Below are 20,091 nucleotides of genomic sequence, written 5' to 3' on the forward strand. Positions count from 1 at the left end.
CAGCTATCAATCCGGCGAACGAAGTGGCTCAACTAATTCAACTGCGCGGATCGCCGAAGTGGGTTAGCGAGAAAGATGCCCGGGGCGAATGCCCTCTAGCGGAATAATACAGTAATACTAGAAAAATATCCGGTAGATGGCGAGTAGCCGCCATTTTGTAAAAATAAAGAAAGAAAAAAAATATTAACATATAACTTACCTTTTACATCTACACAATTGACTCCAGTATAGACTTATATAATAATAAAATTACGAAACATTCAATTATGATATAATAAAATTAATTATAAACGATAAAAAAAGAAATATATATATATTTAACTGTTGCCCCATAAAGATTAATCAAAGTTAATTTTTAAGTTACGTTTTTGTTGTTATTGTTTTTTTTAAATAGAAACTTGTTTAATTCTACTCTTTCTTTTCTCGCGGCCATGTTATGGGTCGTTGCAAATGGATTCTTCCGCCTCTAAAATCCTATGGCATGATTTGCTATTGTTATGATATAAAATGCAACCAACAGCTGTAACATTTATTTCAGTTTATACGTTAGTTCCGGATAATAATAAAATTGACATCTCCTAACTACTGGGAATATATTAGTCATTTTATTACCTGGAAAACCTGTTGAGGAGCCGTAATTTATAATGCAAATAATTAATATTTAATTTAAAAAAGTAAAAAAAAGATCTTCCCATTAAAAAATGAATTAGAATTTAATTTTAAATCTTAGATACAATTTTCCAGGTTAAAATTACAGTATAAAGTTGCTTAAAATTCATTTTCCAGGTTAAAATTACAGTATAAAGTTGCTTAAAATTCATTAGATTAATATAAAAATCGATTTAATTATAATAAAATATTAATTTCCTAGCATTAGCAAACTTTTTAAAGCGATTATTCCGGTGGAAAATATAAATTTAATTTGGGTTTAAATAATTTATTTAACTCATAAGACATAAATAAATAAAGTTAAAGTAAAACAAACATCAATTGCCCCTCTTATTTGTTGAGCTAAGTTATTATCTTCTTAAGAAAATCCAGCAGAGAAGTGTACTGATTTTATATATACAAGATATTAAAGGAAGCACTAAAACATCCATTGTTTTATTGTTTTCTCCACTCTTAATGCATTATCTTTGCATCGAGTTCTATTTCCATATATAACAATTAGAACAAAGTTTAAAATAAAGTAAAATAATAGTGAGAAAAAAGGGAAAAATTGNCTATACGATAAGGTATAGTAATCAACACAATACAAGAATGTAGGCCTATACGGTAATCAGCAATATGTTTTTGTAACGACGTACAGTCGACCCCCCTATAAGATATAGATACGTTCCAATTTATTAGGAATCCGATTTCTTACAAGTCGTTCCAATCACAGCCCGACACGTGTCAAGTTTACGGACTACGGCTGATTGAAAGGTTTTCTTCCATAAAATTAATCGATTCTACACTAATCCGACTCAACATTCCAAAATACGTATATTTTTTCGTAGTTTTATAGGAATCGTAATTATAGGGACCGTAATTATAGGGGGATCGACTGTATAATAAAATGGATTCTGAACTAGTCTACGACTTGAAAACACACCATTAATACCCGAGAGTCGACTAGTGTCGGATTACTGAACACCTCGAACTAGTGAATTACCATATTATCGAGATTGTACTGTGCCATTGTTAAGTTTTAAATTTCAATTCTTCTGCCCTGTAATTTATTCTTCCAGAACTCTTTTGAAGAATTTTATTTTAATAGCATTTAAGACTGTTTTCGCCCGATACATCGAGCGAAATGTTTGTAAATTTTACATTTGTTTTTAGAAATACAGGTAACCCTCATAATTGCAGTGATTTCGATATAAGACGAAATCATCTGTTTACCTTATTGTAGATTGTGCAATTTCCCCTTAACTGATGAAAGCTTTCCTCTGTAATGATGAATGATTTTTATTTTTCATGGTAATCATATTAGAAAAATGTAAAATAATATTCTATACTAACAAGTTTGTAATTTTATACACGTAAATTCTCTTTGGCATTTTTATTTTCCAGTTTCGTTCTTGAAAACGGCATTTAATTAGGTAATAAGTGTGGACAAGTTAGTTAAAGTTAATTCTGAGAAATCAAAATTATATTTTTGTTTGGTACTTCATGTTTTTTTTTAACTGAAATTATCTGAGTTAAATTATAAAACTGCTTTTTCTTATATAATATATGAAATTTATATTAAAAAATCGTTTGGAAACTTAAATCTATGTTTTATGTTTAATGTGAATCTTGCATAACGCGACATTTCTCTGGAATTTAATTAGGGTTATACGAGGGTGACTTTTAGGTGTCGACCTATTGTTCTGAGGACCCGGAATCGAATCCGGACGGGTAGAAAAATCCCTTTTAGGATGTGGGGGCCCCGATCATCATCACATTGTGGAGCCTAGCCGAGCCCATAATGGGCTTGCAGTTTGGACTAGAACTCCATGACAACTTAATTTACCATTATTAATTTTTGGTGTGTCAATATTTAAACTGTTTATTTTATTAAAAATTAAAAAAATCAGATAATTTTCGCCAATTTTATCCGAATAAAATTATTTTATGATTAGCATTGTATAAACAAATCGGTATATTGTCAAATTATAAATCATAAGTTTATAAAGAATTCCGATAGCGTCACGAATCTCAAAAAAAGCATTAGCTTATTACTGGAGGTTCTGGTTCGAGTTCGGATCGCTAAGGTTAGACCAGTAAGTGTCGGGTTCCACAGAAAGCCTGGAAAGTGCTCGCAGAATAAAGATTCTCAAAAAATTTAATTTAAAATTAGAAGAAAAATAACGTGTTCTGAATAAAACGAATACAACGCTTAATCAGTAAAAAATAAATAAATAAATAAGCATTTATTTAAAAACTTTTACGATTAGCGATTCAACTAACATGACATCTGCTGGAGAGTTTTTATATTTTTGAAAGCTTTCATTATATACCTTACAATAAAAGCTACATACTGATATACAGCTGTATTTGTGTATATACTCATATATATTTGTCAAAAGGAAAGCTTAAGAGTTGTATTAAAGATAAAAAGAAATATCAAGTGAAACAAGCAAGAGAATAGAATTAATTTTCCTTGCTTCATTTCTCTTTTCACTACACTTCCCAGCAATGAAAACATGGTGTTAGTTTACATTCGTGTACGTGTTTCATTATTTTCTAAACGCATGAGGTGTGAAAGCTCCTTTAACTTTCGTTATATTTCGCACAATGAAATATCAAACTTGATTTTATCTTCCATGTTGCAACTCTAACTTGGAAATGAAAAAGATAATAATATCGAAGAGAATAACAGTAGTAAATACACTTTCTTTGGCTTCAATCTTATTTAAATTATCTGAATTATAAAAGATTTTATTTAAAAAACTATGATTTGCTTAGTGATTCGTCTTTACTTTTTATTAGCAAATTGTTTATTCATATGTGAATAAATTAATGATGCCATTTCTAGAATTTAATCTGAAAATTTGAACCTCTAATTATGTAAAATTTCAGCTATAATTACAAAATAGACATTACTTACTTTAGAAAACTCAGTAGATAAATTCTCTTTGAAATATTACTTTATTGGTAAAAGTTTAATAAGAAAAATAACTTTAGATCCTATGCAATAAGAGGAATAACGAATAAATTGTAAAAACCAATAAAAATAATGAGGATTTGAATTAGATTTAATTAACTGGCAACAGTATAAAACACTATAATCTTAAAATCTACAAGGCTGTTCACAATTTCACTCATTATGGGCAGATCAGATATGCAATAGTCAGCATAAGTGAGATGGAGACTGATGCCTTGGTCCAAACTACCTAGTCTGAACTGGATTTGAATCCAGATCACTATATTGGTAGATTGATATTGCATGGCCATCTTAGTGATGAGTGGATTTGAACTGATCTGACAATTGTGAGGTATGAATCCCTTAATGTATATATGATCATCTGACAACAAAACTGTTCTGTCATGCAAATCTTAAGCTTCTATTTATAAATACAATTCTTCTATAAAAAAAATTCCTTTATTACACATTTTTAATTCATTCATTCAAGTCAAAATTCATATAGTAAGAGTTAACATTTTTTTTTTAAGTCAAAGTTACGACATTCTGATTTCAAAGAAGAACCATATTCTTCTGCCTCTTCGTATGTGCCATTTTTAAATATGCAAGAAGTGACATCGGAAAATGGTTTCTGTCGTGATCGTACTCGGTCGGAATGATGGGAACCAAAAAGATGAAACTTTACAGAATTCGGAAACTATTTACAGATGAAGTAGTCCTCACTTACTATAAATGATTTTGGCATTTATACACAGAATGTAATGTCAACTAATTCTGCAAATTAGTCACTTTGCAACAAAGAACCTGAAGATTTTAGTCTTATGATGAAAATGAGATCAAATGATGCAAAGAACTTTTGTGCACTAAATATATTATTTTCACCATTTTCCTCTTTTTGACCAATCTTTAGGAGTCCAGTGTAGACATTTTGGATCGATCCGAACGATTCTCTTGGCCGCAGCACGTTGATATGCTTCTATTACATCTTTGGTTAAGGTGATGATGTATTGACCTTTATAGTAATTTATGAGATTCAGGTACTGAAGAGTTGATATAACATCCTCTTTTTTAATGCTAGTTAATTCCGATGTTTCACTGAAAAAGAATAAAAACATAATAAAATTAAATAAAATTTTATATTCAATATTATTTTCTTTTAAAGTAATATTAGAATTTTATGATGAAGTTGTTATTTTGGCCTGTAAAGTGAATTAATTTTACGTCCACAGGAGTATATAAATAACACCTTATCTTTGCCGAGAAATTTATTTATTTCAAAAACAAACGTTTTTGAAATAAAAAAGTATTTTATTTCAGAATTTCAAAAGAAAAATTATTTTATATTAAATTTTTTGTTTTTACTTGTAATTTCTCCAAACAGTAAAAAAAATTTAGAATAATAATCTTGTTTTTAAGTTAATACTAATTAAATGTACTTTAAGTATTAAATATTGTCAATCCTTAATCTGTTCTGTGCAGACCTCAATGGTCAAAAAGATTCTGGAGACTTGCAAGTAACTTAGAAATATTTTTCTAGTTTTATGAATAATCAGATAATAAATACATAGATAAACATACTCATTATTTGAACTAAAAAAATTTGAACTTGTGGATGTCTCTATTATATTCTATACTTCATAATCACATGAACTAAAGGCAGTCAGTTATATATACTGTATATATTTTAATATAAAATTCTGACTTGTCAAAGTAAGTATTTTAAATTTCAGTAATGACTTTCAACGTCATTCAAGCAATAATTCCAGATTTGAATTTTTGTTTTTCAAAAAATATTAGAATGTCTGAAAGCATCAGACTTCTAACAGTCTGCAGCTTCCAGACATATTTAAATGTAAGTCCATGAAAGAGAAAAGATCAAGAATTGCTGTTATATATCATTCTTTATTACATAGCACACTTAATGCTAAAAATTTGTATTATTACTATAATGGTATATACTCACTTTATAGTGATTTGAGGACGTTCACCACCTTCCCCAGGCTTCAAATTCACCATTATTTCCAATATCGTTTCAGACCAATAACTCCTATATGATAATAATCCTAGATCGGACAAAGGTTTTTCTGGAGAACCTGTTTTACCTTCAAATTTAGATAACTCATAACCTAAAATTGTAAATTTTATAAGTGTATTGTTTAATTAACCAAACAATGTTCTTAACTTAATATTAAGAAACTAAATTTCTTACTAAATTCAATTAACAATTTCCCATATCCTTTCCTTTGATAAGGTGGGAGTGTCAGAATGCAGGCTACATTATAATCTTCAGTTGATTCTTTCTCCTTTATTAAAAAATCAATATGAATAAAATACTTCAATTACATTACTAAAATGTGCTTGATTAGTAAATTAACTTGCCTTAGAGAAATAACCGACAATATGGAAACCTCTATTATCACATTCAGTCATCACATAAAACAGAAATGGATCTGTATCATAATATAATGTTTTATGATCTAAAAAACATTTGGCTAGAAGACAAAGGTTTTGAGCATAAACCTGTAAGATTAAATATTTTTATACATTATATTTGATGATAAATTAAAACAATATAACAACATCAAAATTTAATAAAAATGTAGGTTGAAAATCTCACTTCAAGTATAATTTGTATGTTTTTTAATTTTAATAGAGTTTTATTCTCTAAGAGAATATACTCTAGTCTGTGAAATTATATTAGAATAAAAAAATATACTTCATTAATTATAAATAAAAGGCATTTTTAACAATTATTAGCAGTTAAGAAAACAAAAAGAAAGCATTACACAAGCAATTTGTCATCTCTTAAAAGTTTTTGTATCTTCAATTTAATTGTAAAAAATTTCCTTTTCTGTGAAAATGTAATTTTTTTTAAAATAATGATTATTTTTATTTACTACAGACATTGTTTCAAGTCGTTGTACACTTGAATACCAGTATAATTATTTTTAAAATTGAAATTCGTAATGAAATAACATGGAGAATAATTATGAATGAATGAACAGCAAAAAAAAAAAATTAAGTGATTTAATTAACAATCTTACTTTATTTTTTCGTCCATCAATTTCAAAGAAAGAAATTGTTCCCTTCCTATATATTTCATTCCCTGGTGGATGTCTTAAATTACACTTAGCCTAAAAATAAATAATTTTTAAAATATTACAATTTGATTTTATTGAAAGTACAATTAAAACTAATATAAACTAAAATAAATGAAATATTAAGTTATAGGTTAAAGGTATATTAGCAGTATATTTTTTATCAATTTACTATAGCTTTTATTAAAATAATACGTTTTTGTGAGGCTTGTTATATCTTTTAAGATTATATCAACAAATATAAATGATATTTTTATATCAATAAATAACAAATTTATCCTAATATAAATTTTAATAACTTTTTAAAAATTTATTAGAGCTTATTTATTTACATTTTTAAAAGTTTGTATACACATAAATGAAATAATTCTTATACAATACTACAAATATTTTACTCACCATATGCCTTTGTAAGCATTTTCTTGACTTCATGTATTTAAGACAAAATTCACATAAATAAATACAAGGCAGTGACACTAGTTCCTGCTTAAAAGATATATTAAATATTATACTCATCAAAACAAAAAAAATTAATAATTTTTACATACAAATGATATAACGTTTATCATTTTCATTTCTTAAATACTGATATCAATTTAATAACATTGAAATTTATGCCTAACAAATCTTTATTTTTTATGATACACATTTCAAATTTATTTATTTATTATTACATTTACTCAAATATCATTAATAACATCTTTCATATGAAATTCATTCACAAATAATGTTTTTTATTCATAAGATAAATTCTGAAGATTGTGAAAATCCCTTAACAATCAAGTGCACATTTATTTTAATTAAAAAATAATGTATAATGTAAACCACATTTTAAATCCTGATTGTTGTTAATAATAAAAACACCAAACTCCACTTTAATTCAGTAGAGAACAAAAATTCAATGACAAATTATATGTTCTCTATCTTTAAAACCAACCAGATGATGGCATCTGAATAAGGTTGAAATGTTAGTTCATCATTAAATTTTGTTCTCTAATGGATTAAGGTGAAGTTTGAATAATGTATATTTATATTTATTATTCTATATATTAATTTCTCAAAATATTTGTTTTCTATAAATATCAACATAAATAATGTAGCTGATTTGTGTTATAAATTATGTTCCTTCCAATTTGTTGAATATTTAAATTTGTATTAGTTTTTGTTATAACTTTATTCTAATACTCCATATTAAGGATGATTACAGACATATACCAGTATCTCATCTCATCTAGTGTTATACTATTCGTGAATTTATAGTGTATAATTCATTGATGTCACATCAAAAGAATTCAAAATTTTTTTTAAATTTCTTTTTTTTTATTCAGCTTTTAACTGTAAATTTTAAACCAATCTTTCTACCAATCCTTAGAAGCAGCTTTGTAAATCACAATATTATAACATTCATTTGATAATACTTTGTTTTAAACAACATTTTACTGACACATTGCTGTTAAAAAACATCAATATATCAATAAAAATAGTATCAAAAATGTCATTTAAGAAGGCTTATTAGAAAATTCAAGAATATCTGATATTAAGAATGAAAATAATAAAATATATCTTAAAAAATATTATAAAAGTTAAAGAAAAAACTAACCTGTGGATAGGGTGAAAAATACCATGGCCTAATTCTATGTTTACCTAATTCTAACATTTCAATGTTTTTCATTCGAGTGATGAGATCATCATGATGAGCTACCAAACTCCCTGTTATACGGGGACTTGGAGTATTCTCTTGTGAATCCTATATAAAAAGTAAGGCATTAGTATAATTTATTATAACTATATAAAATATTTTTAAAAGGCATTTAAAAATTTTTCAACATTAAAAATATGCATACATACATTCATATGTATATATATATAAAAAGCAGTTTCTTTATCAAGACATGGTTTAAATCTCACTGTCAAGTAATACATAGTTTCATATATTATCATTATAATATTTTGTTATATAACATTTGTGCTTATTCTGATTTTGTAAGTTTATTTATTTATTTCTATGTATAATGGTCACTTATGTTTTTGGCATGTAAAGCACTAATATGTATATTTATTATTTTAGTCATATCAATCTATGTCATATTAGTCAGGCTGTGAGTATCTGGCTTCTTACAGCTGGCAGGAAGTTTTGTTATTTTATATCAGTATTGTTTTTCTTGAGATAGGTCTGTAGACATGGAAATGTTTATATTATTTGTTTTATTTAAGTAAAACAGGTCAAATTAAGCAGTTCCTCATATTTAACAAATTTTGGTATTATTTTAATAAAAAAAAATTAAAGTATTTATATATAAAAATGCAATATTTATATATATTTAGTTATTTCAAATGAAATTCGTTTTTAAATAGATATATACCTCATCTAAAGAGGCAAATTTTCGTTTGCGACCACCACCACCACCTCCACCTCCTGTTGATTTTTTAGGAGGAGCACTCCCATTCTACAAAAGAAATAATTAATTATTAATAATAAAAACTTTAAATCTATAAAATTTTTCCATTATATGAACACAATATATATATACATGCTACTTCAAATAAATGAATACGAATATATGTTATTGTTATACGAACGTTTAAATATTTTAAATACATTAGTATTTAAAATATTTAAACGTTCTTTTGACATATAAACACTCTCCTAAACTGGATGTATGCAATATAAAAACACATCTTTTTATTTAATTTGAATACATATTGAATATTCTAATATAGATAACTATCAGGAGCACATCCAGAGAAGTTACTTATGGTGCTGCAACACCCTGTTGATACACCAATCAAATTATTTTATTTTCTCACATACAGAAAAACAATTTTACAGCTTGTTGCCATAAATATTTCACATTTAAAAAATAAAAATCTGAAAAAATTATTCAAAAATAATCAATACAAGAATTATCTTAAGTCATTGTTTTCTGATTTTCTATCTAGAATATTTTATCAATCAAATTAAATTATATATGACTTTTCCCCCCCTAATCTGAACTGAAACATAATAATAAATATTAAACCGTAACAAAACAATAAATTATGTTGTAGTATAATATTTATTTTGTTATGACTCCATAAAAAATTTTTATTCATCACCTCTAAAGAATATATTGAAAATTTATTAGTTTTGAATATTTTCAATAAATTTAAATTCAAAACAGAAATCGTCTTAAATATGAACTCACCATATTTTGTTCCAATAAAAGCATTGAAGTTGGTCGATTTGTCTGAAATATGAATTAACCTTTTTAAAAAAACTATGTAATACGGTATATTACACAATACAAACAATCAGTTTAATTTTTATTCATTCAAAAACAATAATCTGCACAGATGATAAAAAAAATCTTTCAAATTATTCAGTGTTTTTATCATTATAATATTTAGGACACTTAAAATCAAAATATGAAAATATTTATCTAAAATATATTTCATGTAACCAAGTAAATGTTTACAAAAAACTATATTTTTTCTAAGAATTCAACTANGATAAATGGCGTACAAAGTGCGTAAATGTTGTCAATGAAAATGCTCTAATTGTTACAATTTGTTTTTATTTTTATCAAAATTTATCTATATTTACATTATAAAGTATCGCAGAAGCGGATAATCGAGTTGTTAATGTCATTTTCATTCATTTATTTGGTTAATTTTTCTTTTCTAATTAAATCTGATATTTATAATTATAATTATAAATAATATCATGCGTTGATTTGAATTTGATATTAAGAGAGATTTTTTTTTTTTAAACTGGATGATTTTTCGATGTGAGTTAAAAATAATTTCTGCAATTGAAACTTGTAAGACATGGCTGACAGCAGGAGACATAATGGTTTAGATACCCCTTATGAGAGAAGATTTTCAGGTAAGGAAACAGTAATACTAATGTTTTGCAATCAATTGTACTACACATTTACAAGTAAATTGACATTTTATAAAATTTAAAAACATTCTAATTAAGAATCAATTGATTTTTGATTCTTTCTGTCATGTGGACACTAAAAGGATCTTTTTTAGTCATAGCCATCATGAGTTGACTAGGCCTACAACATGGATGGTGAGGGATGAGCCTAATTATACAAGACAGATTACCACCTGAAATATCCCAGGGGAACTCACTTAGATTCGATCCCTCAGAGCAATAAGGCTGATACCTTAACTGCCTAGCCTTCCTGCTGTCATCTTAAATAAATGCACACAAGCATGCCTGTGGATGTCTGGGTGTCAGGACTCACAAACTTTAGCATAAAGCTGTTGAACACACCTAATTTTAAATTACATTTTATGATCTTATTTTGAAGCTCAGTATCGCCATTGAGAAGATTAGAATGTTAACTGATGATATTAAATCTTTTATCAATCAATGCATACACTGTATCAATGCAAGTGGTAGCAGAGACAAATATCAAAAGTGATTTGAAAGACTCCATTTTAGCTACTTTTTCACTGAATATAAAATAAATATACTCATATTATTTAAGATGTTATAAATTTAGCAATAATTAAATGTAAAATGGGAATGAGAATTCCTAAAAATCTAAAGACCCTCAAAACTTTTTGTTGGGTATGCCAATGTAAATGCATCTTATTTCTTGAAAATTTAATAAAGAAAAAATAACTAATATAAACTAAAAGAAAAAATAAATAAATTTATTAAGATATTTATTATTTAAGATTTAGAAAGGAAGAAATGGAAGAAACATATTAGAGAAGAAAATGCCAACCCCATATAAACATGGAAAAGGCAAAGATGAAGATGATTATATAAGATTTAAAATACCACATCTGACAAGATATTTATAATAATTTATATTTATACAGGTTGGTTGAAAAGTAATTAGACATTGATAAATCACTATAATTTTTGTAATAACAATGCAATTGTAATAAATTTGTGCATGTATGTACATCAACCAATGGAATTTTATAATTCAATGTCTAAAAACATGTTTATAACTTTTCTGTGCTAAGTTTAATAAAATAAAAATTTCTATCAAATTGATTTTAAAAATTTGAGATTTTTTATAAGTTCTTTGAAAGCAAGAAAAAAATTTTTTTCCCCTGAAATAATAAACTTCAGAACAAAATCATAAACTCTCTCCTTTCTTGTCTTCAAATCTGAATTTTTGGTATAAATTGATTTATATCAATTCTACATTTAATAAATTCAGTTATACTTACTATTTTATACTTCAATTATACTTACTATATGAAAAACTGTAATATAGTAGTATAGTATGTCATGTCACATGTGTTGATATGTTTAAAATACCAAACAATTCACAGTTCAACGATATAATTTAAAACACATTCTTAACTTTTTAACTTTAGTAAGATCTTTTCTTTCTTTTTTTTAATCAGATTTAACCAAACAAAAAATAGTAACCATGAAAATTTAACAAAGTTTTATTAAAATTTTATATTAAATTTTACATTACTGAACGATGAGCTACCAAACTCCCTGTTATACGGGGACTTGGAGTATTCTCTTGTGAATCCTATATAAAAAGTAAGGCATTAGTATAATTTATTATAACTATATAAAATATTTTTAAAAGGCATTTAAAAATTTTTCAACATTAAAAATATGCATACATACATTCATATGTATATATATATAAAAAGCAGTTTCTTTATCAAGACATGGTTTAAATCTCACTGTCAAGTAATACATAGTTTCATATATTATCATTATAATATTTTGTTATATAACATTTGTGCTTATTCTGATTTTGTAAGTTTATTTATTTATTTCTATGTATAATGGTCACTTATGTTTTTGGCATGTAAAGCACTAATATGTATATTTATTATTTTAGTCATATCAATCTATGTCATATTAGTCAGGCTGTGAGTATCTGGCTTCTTACAGCTGGCAGGAAGTTTTGTTATTTTATATCAGTATTGTTTTTCTTGAGATAGGTCTGTAGACATGGAAATGTTTATATTATTTGTTTTATTTAAGTAAAACAGGTCAAATTAAGCAGTTCCTCATATTTAACAAATTTTGGTATTATTTTAATAAAAAAAAATTAAAGTATTTATATATAAAAATGCAATATTTATATATATTTAGTTATTTCAAATGAAATTCGTTTTTAAATAGATATATACCTCATCTAAAGAGGCAAATTTTCGTTTGCGACCACCACCACCACCTCCACCTCCTGTTGATTTTTTAGGAGGAGCACTCCCATTCTACAAAAGAAATAATTAATTATTAATAATAAAAACTTTAAATCTATAAAATTTTTCCATTATATGAACACAATATATATATACATGCTACTTCAAATAAATGAATACGAATATATGTTATTGTTATACGAACGTTTAAATATTTTAAATACATTAGTATTTAAAATATTTAAACGTTCTTTTGACATATAAACACTCTCCTAAACTGGATGTATGCAATATAAAAACACATCTTTTTATTTAATTTGAATACATATTGAATATTCTAATATAGATAACTATCAGGAGCACATCCAGAGAAGTTACTTATGGTGCTGCAACACCCTGTTGATACNTGATCAATTACAACAAGAATATAAAAGACAACCATGTCATTTAGAACGACTCTATGGTTAGTAAATAAGATACGTAATTACTAATATTCAAATTGATTTAATTTTTATAATACATTTTAAACAATAAAAATGAATACGTACTACAACTGGCTGCTCTGTATATATAGAAGAAGGAGTGCGAGGAGGCTGCAAATAAAGTTAATTTAACAGAATTGTTTAATATTCAAATTTTAGATGTTATAAAATTTGCAATTATCTAAGTACTTTACGATTAATAAATATAAATTTTTTAAAACTAAATTACACCTACGACAAGTTCTCTTTCAGGAGACGATGGTCTGGATTCAGTTTTCCCATCTTTAACGGGAGTCTTTGTTTCTTTTTTTGGAAGTTGAATTTTTTTCAGATCTAATCTGTCTTTTGTTACCCATTCATCTAATCTCTTATTGACTAAAAAAATTTAGATAAAAAAACTGTTATCCTCAAAACAAAATGGCATAATTAAGCATCTAATATATAATATTACATTACTTACAGTCAATATAATGTATATAATATAATTCGCCATCTTTTGTAGTTTTAATACTGAGTACTTCTGCCAGAGCTGTAATTTAAATCAAATTTATAAATTTTCCATATATAAAATGACAAATAATATATAATCATACTTATAAACTAATATAATTTGAATTTAATCAAAGTACTAACTGATTTAAAATTTANAAAATATTATTGAGTTATTGAATGTACTGTAGTACAAGTGTGCACTTAAAGGTTGAAAATAATTTCAATTCAATTGTAGAATATTGCCAGATGGTAATTAAGTTTAAAATAAAAAGTGAATATAAAGTTCTTCAGTCCCCAAGTTAATCAATTTTTTTAATTACTCAAATATTTAATTTCAGTAATTAAAAAATTGTTTACAAATTTTACTTCATTTAATCTAGATCAGAAAAGGAACAATAAACTCCATACAAGTGAAAAGAAAATAATAATGTGATTATAACGGAAACAAAAATATTTCATTTAATGGGAAAATCTGTTGTTTATTTGATGATAATATTTCTATTTGAGATTTATAGTTTGTGGTCTTTAAAACTTTTCCAGCAGCATTAGGACTCTGCTTTCACATTAATAGTATATATGCAAAGTTTTGAAATCTATCAAATATTTTTTTATAATTTATAAAAACCTAATATTTTGTAAGCATTCAATGCATATATTTTGAAATTGTCACAGAGCTTGCCATAACTGATATGTGACTTTAATTATTAAATATGTCTAGCACATAATTAAACTGAATCTTTATATTGCAAGTACAATAATTTATATTAAATTTTTCATTATTTGTATAATTTAACAAATATGATAATAATAAAGATTTTTTAACAAATTTAGTTCTTCACTGTTTTTCATCATTTAATTTTATAAATAATTTTTATTACTGACACCTACCACATTCTGATCTACATACAACACTGATGGTGATCTGTTATTCTGAAATTTTAAAGAGTTTATATTAATATAACATATTCAAATTGATTTAATTTTTATAATACATTTTAAACAATAAAAATGAATACGTACTACAACTGGCTGCTCTGTATATATAGAAGAAGGAATGCGAGGAGGCTGCAAATAAAGTTAATTTAACAGAATTGTTTAATATTCAAATTTTAGATGTTATAAAATTTGCAATTATCTAAGTACTTTACGATTAATAAATATAAATTTTTTAAAACTAAATTACACCTACGACAAGTTCTCTTTCAGGAGACGATGGTCTGGATTCAGTTTTCCCATCTTTAACGGGAGTCTTTGTTTCTTTTTTTGGAAGTTGAATTTTTTTCAGATCTAATCTGTCTTTTGTTACCCATTCATCTAATCTCTTATTGACTAAAAAAATTTAGATAAAAAAACTGTTATCCTCAAAACAAAATGGCATAATTAAGCATCTAATATATAATATTACATTACTTACAGTCAATATAATGTATATAATATAATTCGCCATCTTTTGTAGTTTTAATACTGAGTACTTCTGCCAGAGCTGTAATTTAAATCAAATTTATAAATTTTCCATATATAAAATGACAAATAATATATAATCATACTTATAAACTAATATAATTTGAATTTAATCAAAGTACTAACTGATTTAAAATTTAAAAGTAACAAAATTTAAAATTTTGAAACAATGTAACAAAATGTAACAAAATTTTAAATTTTGTTACATTTTGAGAAAGTAGAAAATCAAAATTTCTAAAAACAAAAATATAATAATAACTAATTAACTGTTTTTGATACACACTGAACTGTTAATACATTTATCAAATACAAATTGTTATATTATAAAATATTTTTTAAATATAATTTTAAATGAACATTCAATTACTTTGAAGCTAAAGAAGACTTACAAAAATATAATTTTTGAGCCTATTTCTTTTCATTCTTTTCACAGACCATCTCAGAAGTAACAGTAAATTAACTTAAAGATATAAAAAATCTTTTTAAAACAACATTAATAGATTATTAGAAAATTAACATAAAGTTAAAAATGATCAAAATGAATCATTGTTTATATTGTGAAAGTACCAGATCCTAAAGTAAAAGGTTGGCATTCTGATAATTTAACTTTGTGTTAATTTTTTAATAATCTATTTACAATGTTTTAATATTTTTTTATATCTTCAAGCTAATTTACTGTTACTTCTGAGATGGTCTGTGAAAAGAATAAAAAGAAAGGCTCAAAAAATTATATTTTTATAAGTCTTCTATAGCTTCAAATGAAGATAATCCTGGGTTAGGATGTCTTTATGCATTCAATTACTTATTTATTGTTATTTTCTAAATTCTTCTGTGCTTCTTTTTTATTACAAAAAAATATAAAAAATTTTTATTATTTATTCTATTATACTATTAAATGATGAGATCTTTAATAATTTTTATATTACACTAGCTTACCCGTCGCGCATTGCTGCGATCTCAGAAGAAAGGAAATTCAAGCAAACTCGTTATGATAAAATTCAATTTACATTTTATTATTTTTATTGAAACTTATTATTATTATTCATTTTCATCGGGAAAACATTTCAAAGTGTCGTTTCAATTCTATTTATTTATTGGAGTGTTTGTGGATACACGATATTTTTTGTTNGGCGTTTCGATCATTTTGATCTTTGTGCTAGCTTTTTTAATAATCTATATCTATAACAATGTTTTAATATTTTTTTATATCTTCAAGCTAATTTACTGTTACTTCTGAGATGGTCTGTGAAAAGAATAAAAAGAAAGGCTCAAAAAATTATATTTTTATAAGTCTTCTATAGCTTCAAATGAAGATAATCCTGGGTTAGGATGTCTTTATGCATTCAATTACTTATTTATTGTTATTTTCTAAATTCTTCTGTGCTTCTTTTTTATTACAAAAAAATATAAAAAATTTTTATTATTTATTCTATTATACTATTAAATGATGAGATCTTTAATAATTTTTATATTACACTAGCTTACCCGTCGCGCATTGCTGCGATCTCAGAAGAAAGGAAATTCAAGCAAACTCGTTATGATAAAATTCAATTTACATTTTATTATTTTTATTGAAACTTATTATTATTATTCATTTTCATCGGGAAAACATTTCAAAGTGTCGTTTCAATTCTATTTATTTATTGGAGTGTTTGTGGATACACGATATTTTTTGTTTTTCCCTCTGGTGCGTACACGAATAAATCGGAAGGTTTTTCGACGCGTGAGCCGGCCACATACAGTTGTCCATGCGAGAAGCACGGATTCTCCAAATTTAGCCCACACACTCGCTGCGATTGTCAGAAGTGCGATATTCCCCATTTTTATATATATTTTTAAATCCTTTATAATTTTAATTATTTAATTGCTCCTTCCTCTCTTCCTTGGCATGTTGTGAAATTTCTGATAGTTGGATAATAAACCGTTTTATTGTAATTTGTCTTTTTAAATTATTTTGAGTCGATATTAAAATTTGGAAAAGGGGGATACCTAGATCGGTAAAATACGCGAATTTCTTCCTACAACTTCGGTTGTTGTTCGGGGTACAGTTAAGGTTTTAACGAAGTTCGAGCGAATACATAATTAGCAAAAAAAAAGTTGAAATAAAGTGATTAAACAAAAATTATTATAAATATCGTAAATAACAGTTCACAATTGCATATATAGAGATATTTTTTGAAGGGGGGAAATGGTCTTCACAATTTGAAATCGATCAAACACACTGTGCGCGAATGCTCGTGTAAAAGCGCGCCATCTATCGTAGGATAAATGTACTTCGCGGGAGTGTATTAAAAAATTAAAAAAACTTTTCAAAGTTTCATGGCAATCGTACTATGCCACAAACCTTCGCCGGAGTATATTAAAAAACTTCCCAAAGTTTCACGGCAATCGGATAAACGGTGTGGTAATGCATAAAGGACAGACACACACACACACACACACACATATTCATGTTTATATATATAGATAAGTTAGATTTTAACATATTATAAAAAAACCTGAATTAGTTTATCTATACTAATATTATAAAGAGGTAATGTTTGTAAGTATGTATGTATGTATGTATGTATGTATGTATATATGTAAGTTTGTTTGCAGCAGGTAATCTCAGAAACTACTCATCCGATTTCAAAAATTCTTTCACCAATATTTAGAACGAAACCTCAGGGTGGACATAGGCTGTATATTATTCCGTTAAACATTCATATAAATTAAAATATATAATCTAGGTTAAGGCTTTTATGTCCAACAGATGGCGCTACGAGTACGACACCCTAAGTTTGCTTTTCTGTGAGGCATTATGCTTTTCTGTGAAAATGAACTAAAGCATATCATCTTCTATCTATCTATATAAATAAAAATGTAATGTTCGTTTGTTCCTACCGATTCCTTTGAAATTTTGACACAATGCTGCATTCAAATACGCAAGTGTTTTTATATAATATACGTATCGAAATTCCCCCCACTGAAGGGAGATGGTTAGGATTAAGGCTTACCGTAAAGAACTCTGCTTCTATTTAGGCCTATACCATTTTAGATGCGGTTTTTTGCATTTTAATAGGGTACGTCAACAGAATGTACACTAAGAAGAAATTTTTTGAAAAATTACCCCCCCACGGGGAAGTGTTATAAATTTATAATAGATACATTTTGAGCCACAACAACGCGTGGCGGAGTCTGCTAGTTTATATGTACAGTAAGACCCCTCTTAACATGAGGAATGCGTTCCTAGATGACAAAGTGCTAAGCAAAACAGCGTTAAATGAGACCATTTTAACATAGAGTAAATAGGGATAGGAAAACATCCAACCAAAAATAAAAAAATTTTATTTTAATTTTAAGTCATTTTTATATTAATTTGTATAATAATATATGTTAAATAACATGTAAACATATGCACACAGAAATGTATAATAATATATTAATTAGTTCATTTTTTCTATATTAATATTTCTTTTTTTGTGACAAAGGTCTTGACTTTTCTGAAATTCTTGTTTTTTTTTTTTTTCAATAAAATCGTGAAGTTTTATTTGTCGTTTTTTCTCTCCTTAAGCAAATGTCGGTAGCAAAAGATTGCATCCAAAACACCTCATTTTGCTTTTGCACTCCTTTCAAAATCTAGATCACGTGCTACAATTTGATCAACAATTTCAGTTATCATTACCAAACTTTTACTAAGGAAATATGTAGAGAAATTTTTTGGGTTCTTCATTTTCAGAATTTCTGTTTTCCAGTTCTACATGGATTCCTTGTTCTGCCAGTTCTTGAAGTCATCGTTGGAAGGCTCTAACCAGAAACCTGCAGTAACTCCCCAATATCTATTAAGTTGACAATTTGGCCAACATAATGATACAGCAATAAGCTCCTCTAGATGAGAATTCTTGGATACCTTCAGCCGTAACTTCTCCACATTCCATTCATGCATTTATCATTTAATTCTTGTCAAGCCAAGTCGCTATTTCCTATGGCATCCATGATGTTATATTTTTTCCAAAATTGCACCTTAAATCCATGTTTTTCCAAAAAAACATGGATTTAAGGAAATTACAGCACTACGATGAATTGCCACCTTTTGCTGATTGGTTTGTGTTTGGGAATAATCGTATTATATACAAATCAATGAACTACTGCGTTAATTTGAATCAGCGTAAATTTTAAGCATTTTTTTTAGGTGTCAAGCAGATCATGTTATATTGAATCAGCGTTAAGCGAAATCTTACTGTATATATAAAAAATTTATTAAAAATATGATCATATTTACAGATAGTATCATATACATATATTCAATTAATATATAAACTTTTAATGTATTTTCTAAATATGTTAAAATCTTCAGGTAATATTATCCTATCAGAATATCAACTACATATTAAAACACATTCTACAAAAATTTCAATATATTGCTCATAATTTTATAATTTATTTATGAGATAATGAGTAAAATATAAATAAAATTTCATCCATTTTGCTGATCCATGCTTAATCCAAGCAAATAAAATATTAGCTGTAATAAGCCAAGAACATTCTTAGTAACAATATACAAGATAACATTTCTCTATGAAAATAATCAATGATTTGAAATAGCAAATCAGTAATTCTAGAAATTTTTGTAGCGTGTTAAATATTAATAGGTTAATATTTAAAATGATTATTTTAAATTATTGTTTATCTTTAATGCATGTTTTAAATGTGGCATACAATATAAAATTAAATTTTATGAGTTGTAATAAATTCTTAAGCAATTGAAACAAATATTATATTAAACTTAAGTGAAAATAAACAAAAGTTTACTTAGTCATATTTCTGCTTTTATTAATGAAAA

At 26.1% G+C, this 20,091-nt stretch overlaps 2 protein-coding genes across 4 annotated transcripts; both read right to left on the reverse strand.

Moving 5' to 3' along the window:
* Positions 1-3,671: 3,671 nt before the first annotated feature.
* On the reverse strand, positions 3,672-15,344 carry LOC111634011 (histone acetyltransferase KAT5-like). 3 transcript variants are annotated; one of them, XM_023378686.1, is made up of 13 exons: positions 15,223-15,244; positions 14,998-15,137; positions 14,829-14,873; positions 14,697-14,738; positions 9,894-9,935; positions 9,072-9,155; positions 8,309-8,455; positions 7,108-7,194; positions 6,655-6,744; positions 5,990-6,130; positions 5,820-5,913; positions 5,574-5,736; positions 3,672-4,705 (listed from the first exon to the last, which is right to left on the reverse strand). In XM_023378686.1, exons 5-13 carry the CDS (start codon positions 9,915-9,917, stop codon positions 4,489-4,491), a joined length of 1,047 nt encoding a protein of 348 aa, XP_023234454.1. In that variant the 5' UTR covers positions 9,918-9,935; positions 14,697-14,738; positions 14,829-14,873; positions 14,998-15,137; positions 15,223-15,244; the 3' UTR covers positions 3,672-4,488. The 3 variants fall into 3 exon arrangements, with proteins under 3 accessions (XP_023234454.1, XP_023234452.1, XP_023234453.1); XM_023378684.1 differs by having other exon boundaries at positions 3,673-4,705; positions 7,108-7,191; positions 15,223-15,344; XM_023378685.1 differs by lacking the exons at positions 9,072-9,155; positions 9,894-9,935; positions 14,697-14,738; ... (1 more) ...; positions 14,998-15,137; positions 15,223-15,244 and adding an exon at positions 12,823-12,838 and having other exon boundaries at positions 3,674-4,705.
* On the reverse strand, positions 12,138-19,186 carry LOC111634028 (histone acetyltransferase KAT5-like). The gene is made up of 9 exons (XM_023378705.1): positions 19,159-19,186; positions 15,223-15,291; positions 14,992-15,137; positions 14,829-14,873; positions 14,687-14,738; positions 13,777-13,845; positions 13,552-13,691; positions 12,823-12,906; positions 12,138-12,206 (listed from the first exon to the last, which is right to left on the reverse strand). The coding sequence occupies exons 1-9, from the start codon at positions 19,184-19,186 to the stop codon at positions 12,138-12,140; spliced, it is 702 nt and encodes a 233-aa protein (XP_023234473.1).
* Between the last annotated feature and the right edge of the window lie 905 nt (positions 19,187-20,091).

This window comes from Centruroides sculpturatus, unplaced genomic scaffold, assembly GCF_000671375.1.
Source record: "Centruroides sculpturatus isolate CEXI.00-Female unplaced genomic scaffold, Cexi_2.0 scaffold736, whole genome shotgun sequence".
In the NCBI taxonomy this organism is placed as follows: Eukaryota; Metazoa; Arthropoda; class Arachnida; order Scorpiones; family Buthidae; genus Centruroides; species Centruroides sculpturatus.

Excerpts from the sequence above, each read along its gene's own strand:
- LOC111634011 (XM_023378686.1), bottom strand. The coding sequence starts at position 9,917 with ATGCTTTTATTGGAACAAAATATG. Across the intron at positions 6,745-7,107 it reads AATGCTTACAAAGGCATATG|GCTAAGTGTAATTTAAGACA; the intron begins GTGAGTAAAATA and ends ATTTATTTTTAG. Across the intron at positions 5,914-5,989 it reads TTGTCGGTTATTTCTCTAAG|GAGAAAGAATCAACTGAAGA; the intron begins GCAAGTTAATTT and ends TTTTTAATAAAG.
- LOC111634028 (XM_023378705.1), bottom strand. The coding sequence starts at position 19,186 with ATGGAATGTGGAGAAGTTACGGCTGAAG. Across the intron at positions 15,292-19,158 it reads TGGAGAAGTTACGGCTGAAG|CTCTGGCAGAAGTACTCAGT; the intron begins GTATCCAAGAAT and ends TTTAAATTACAG. Across the intron at positions 12,907-13,551 it reads CTCCTGAAAGAGAACTTGTC|AATGGGAGTGCTCCTCCTAA; the intron begins GTAGGTGTAATT and ends TTTCTTTTGTAG.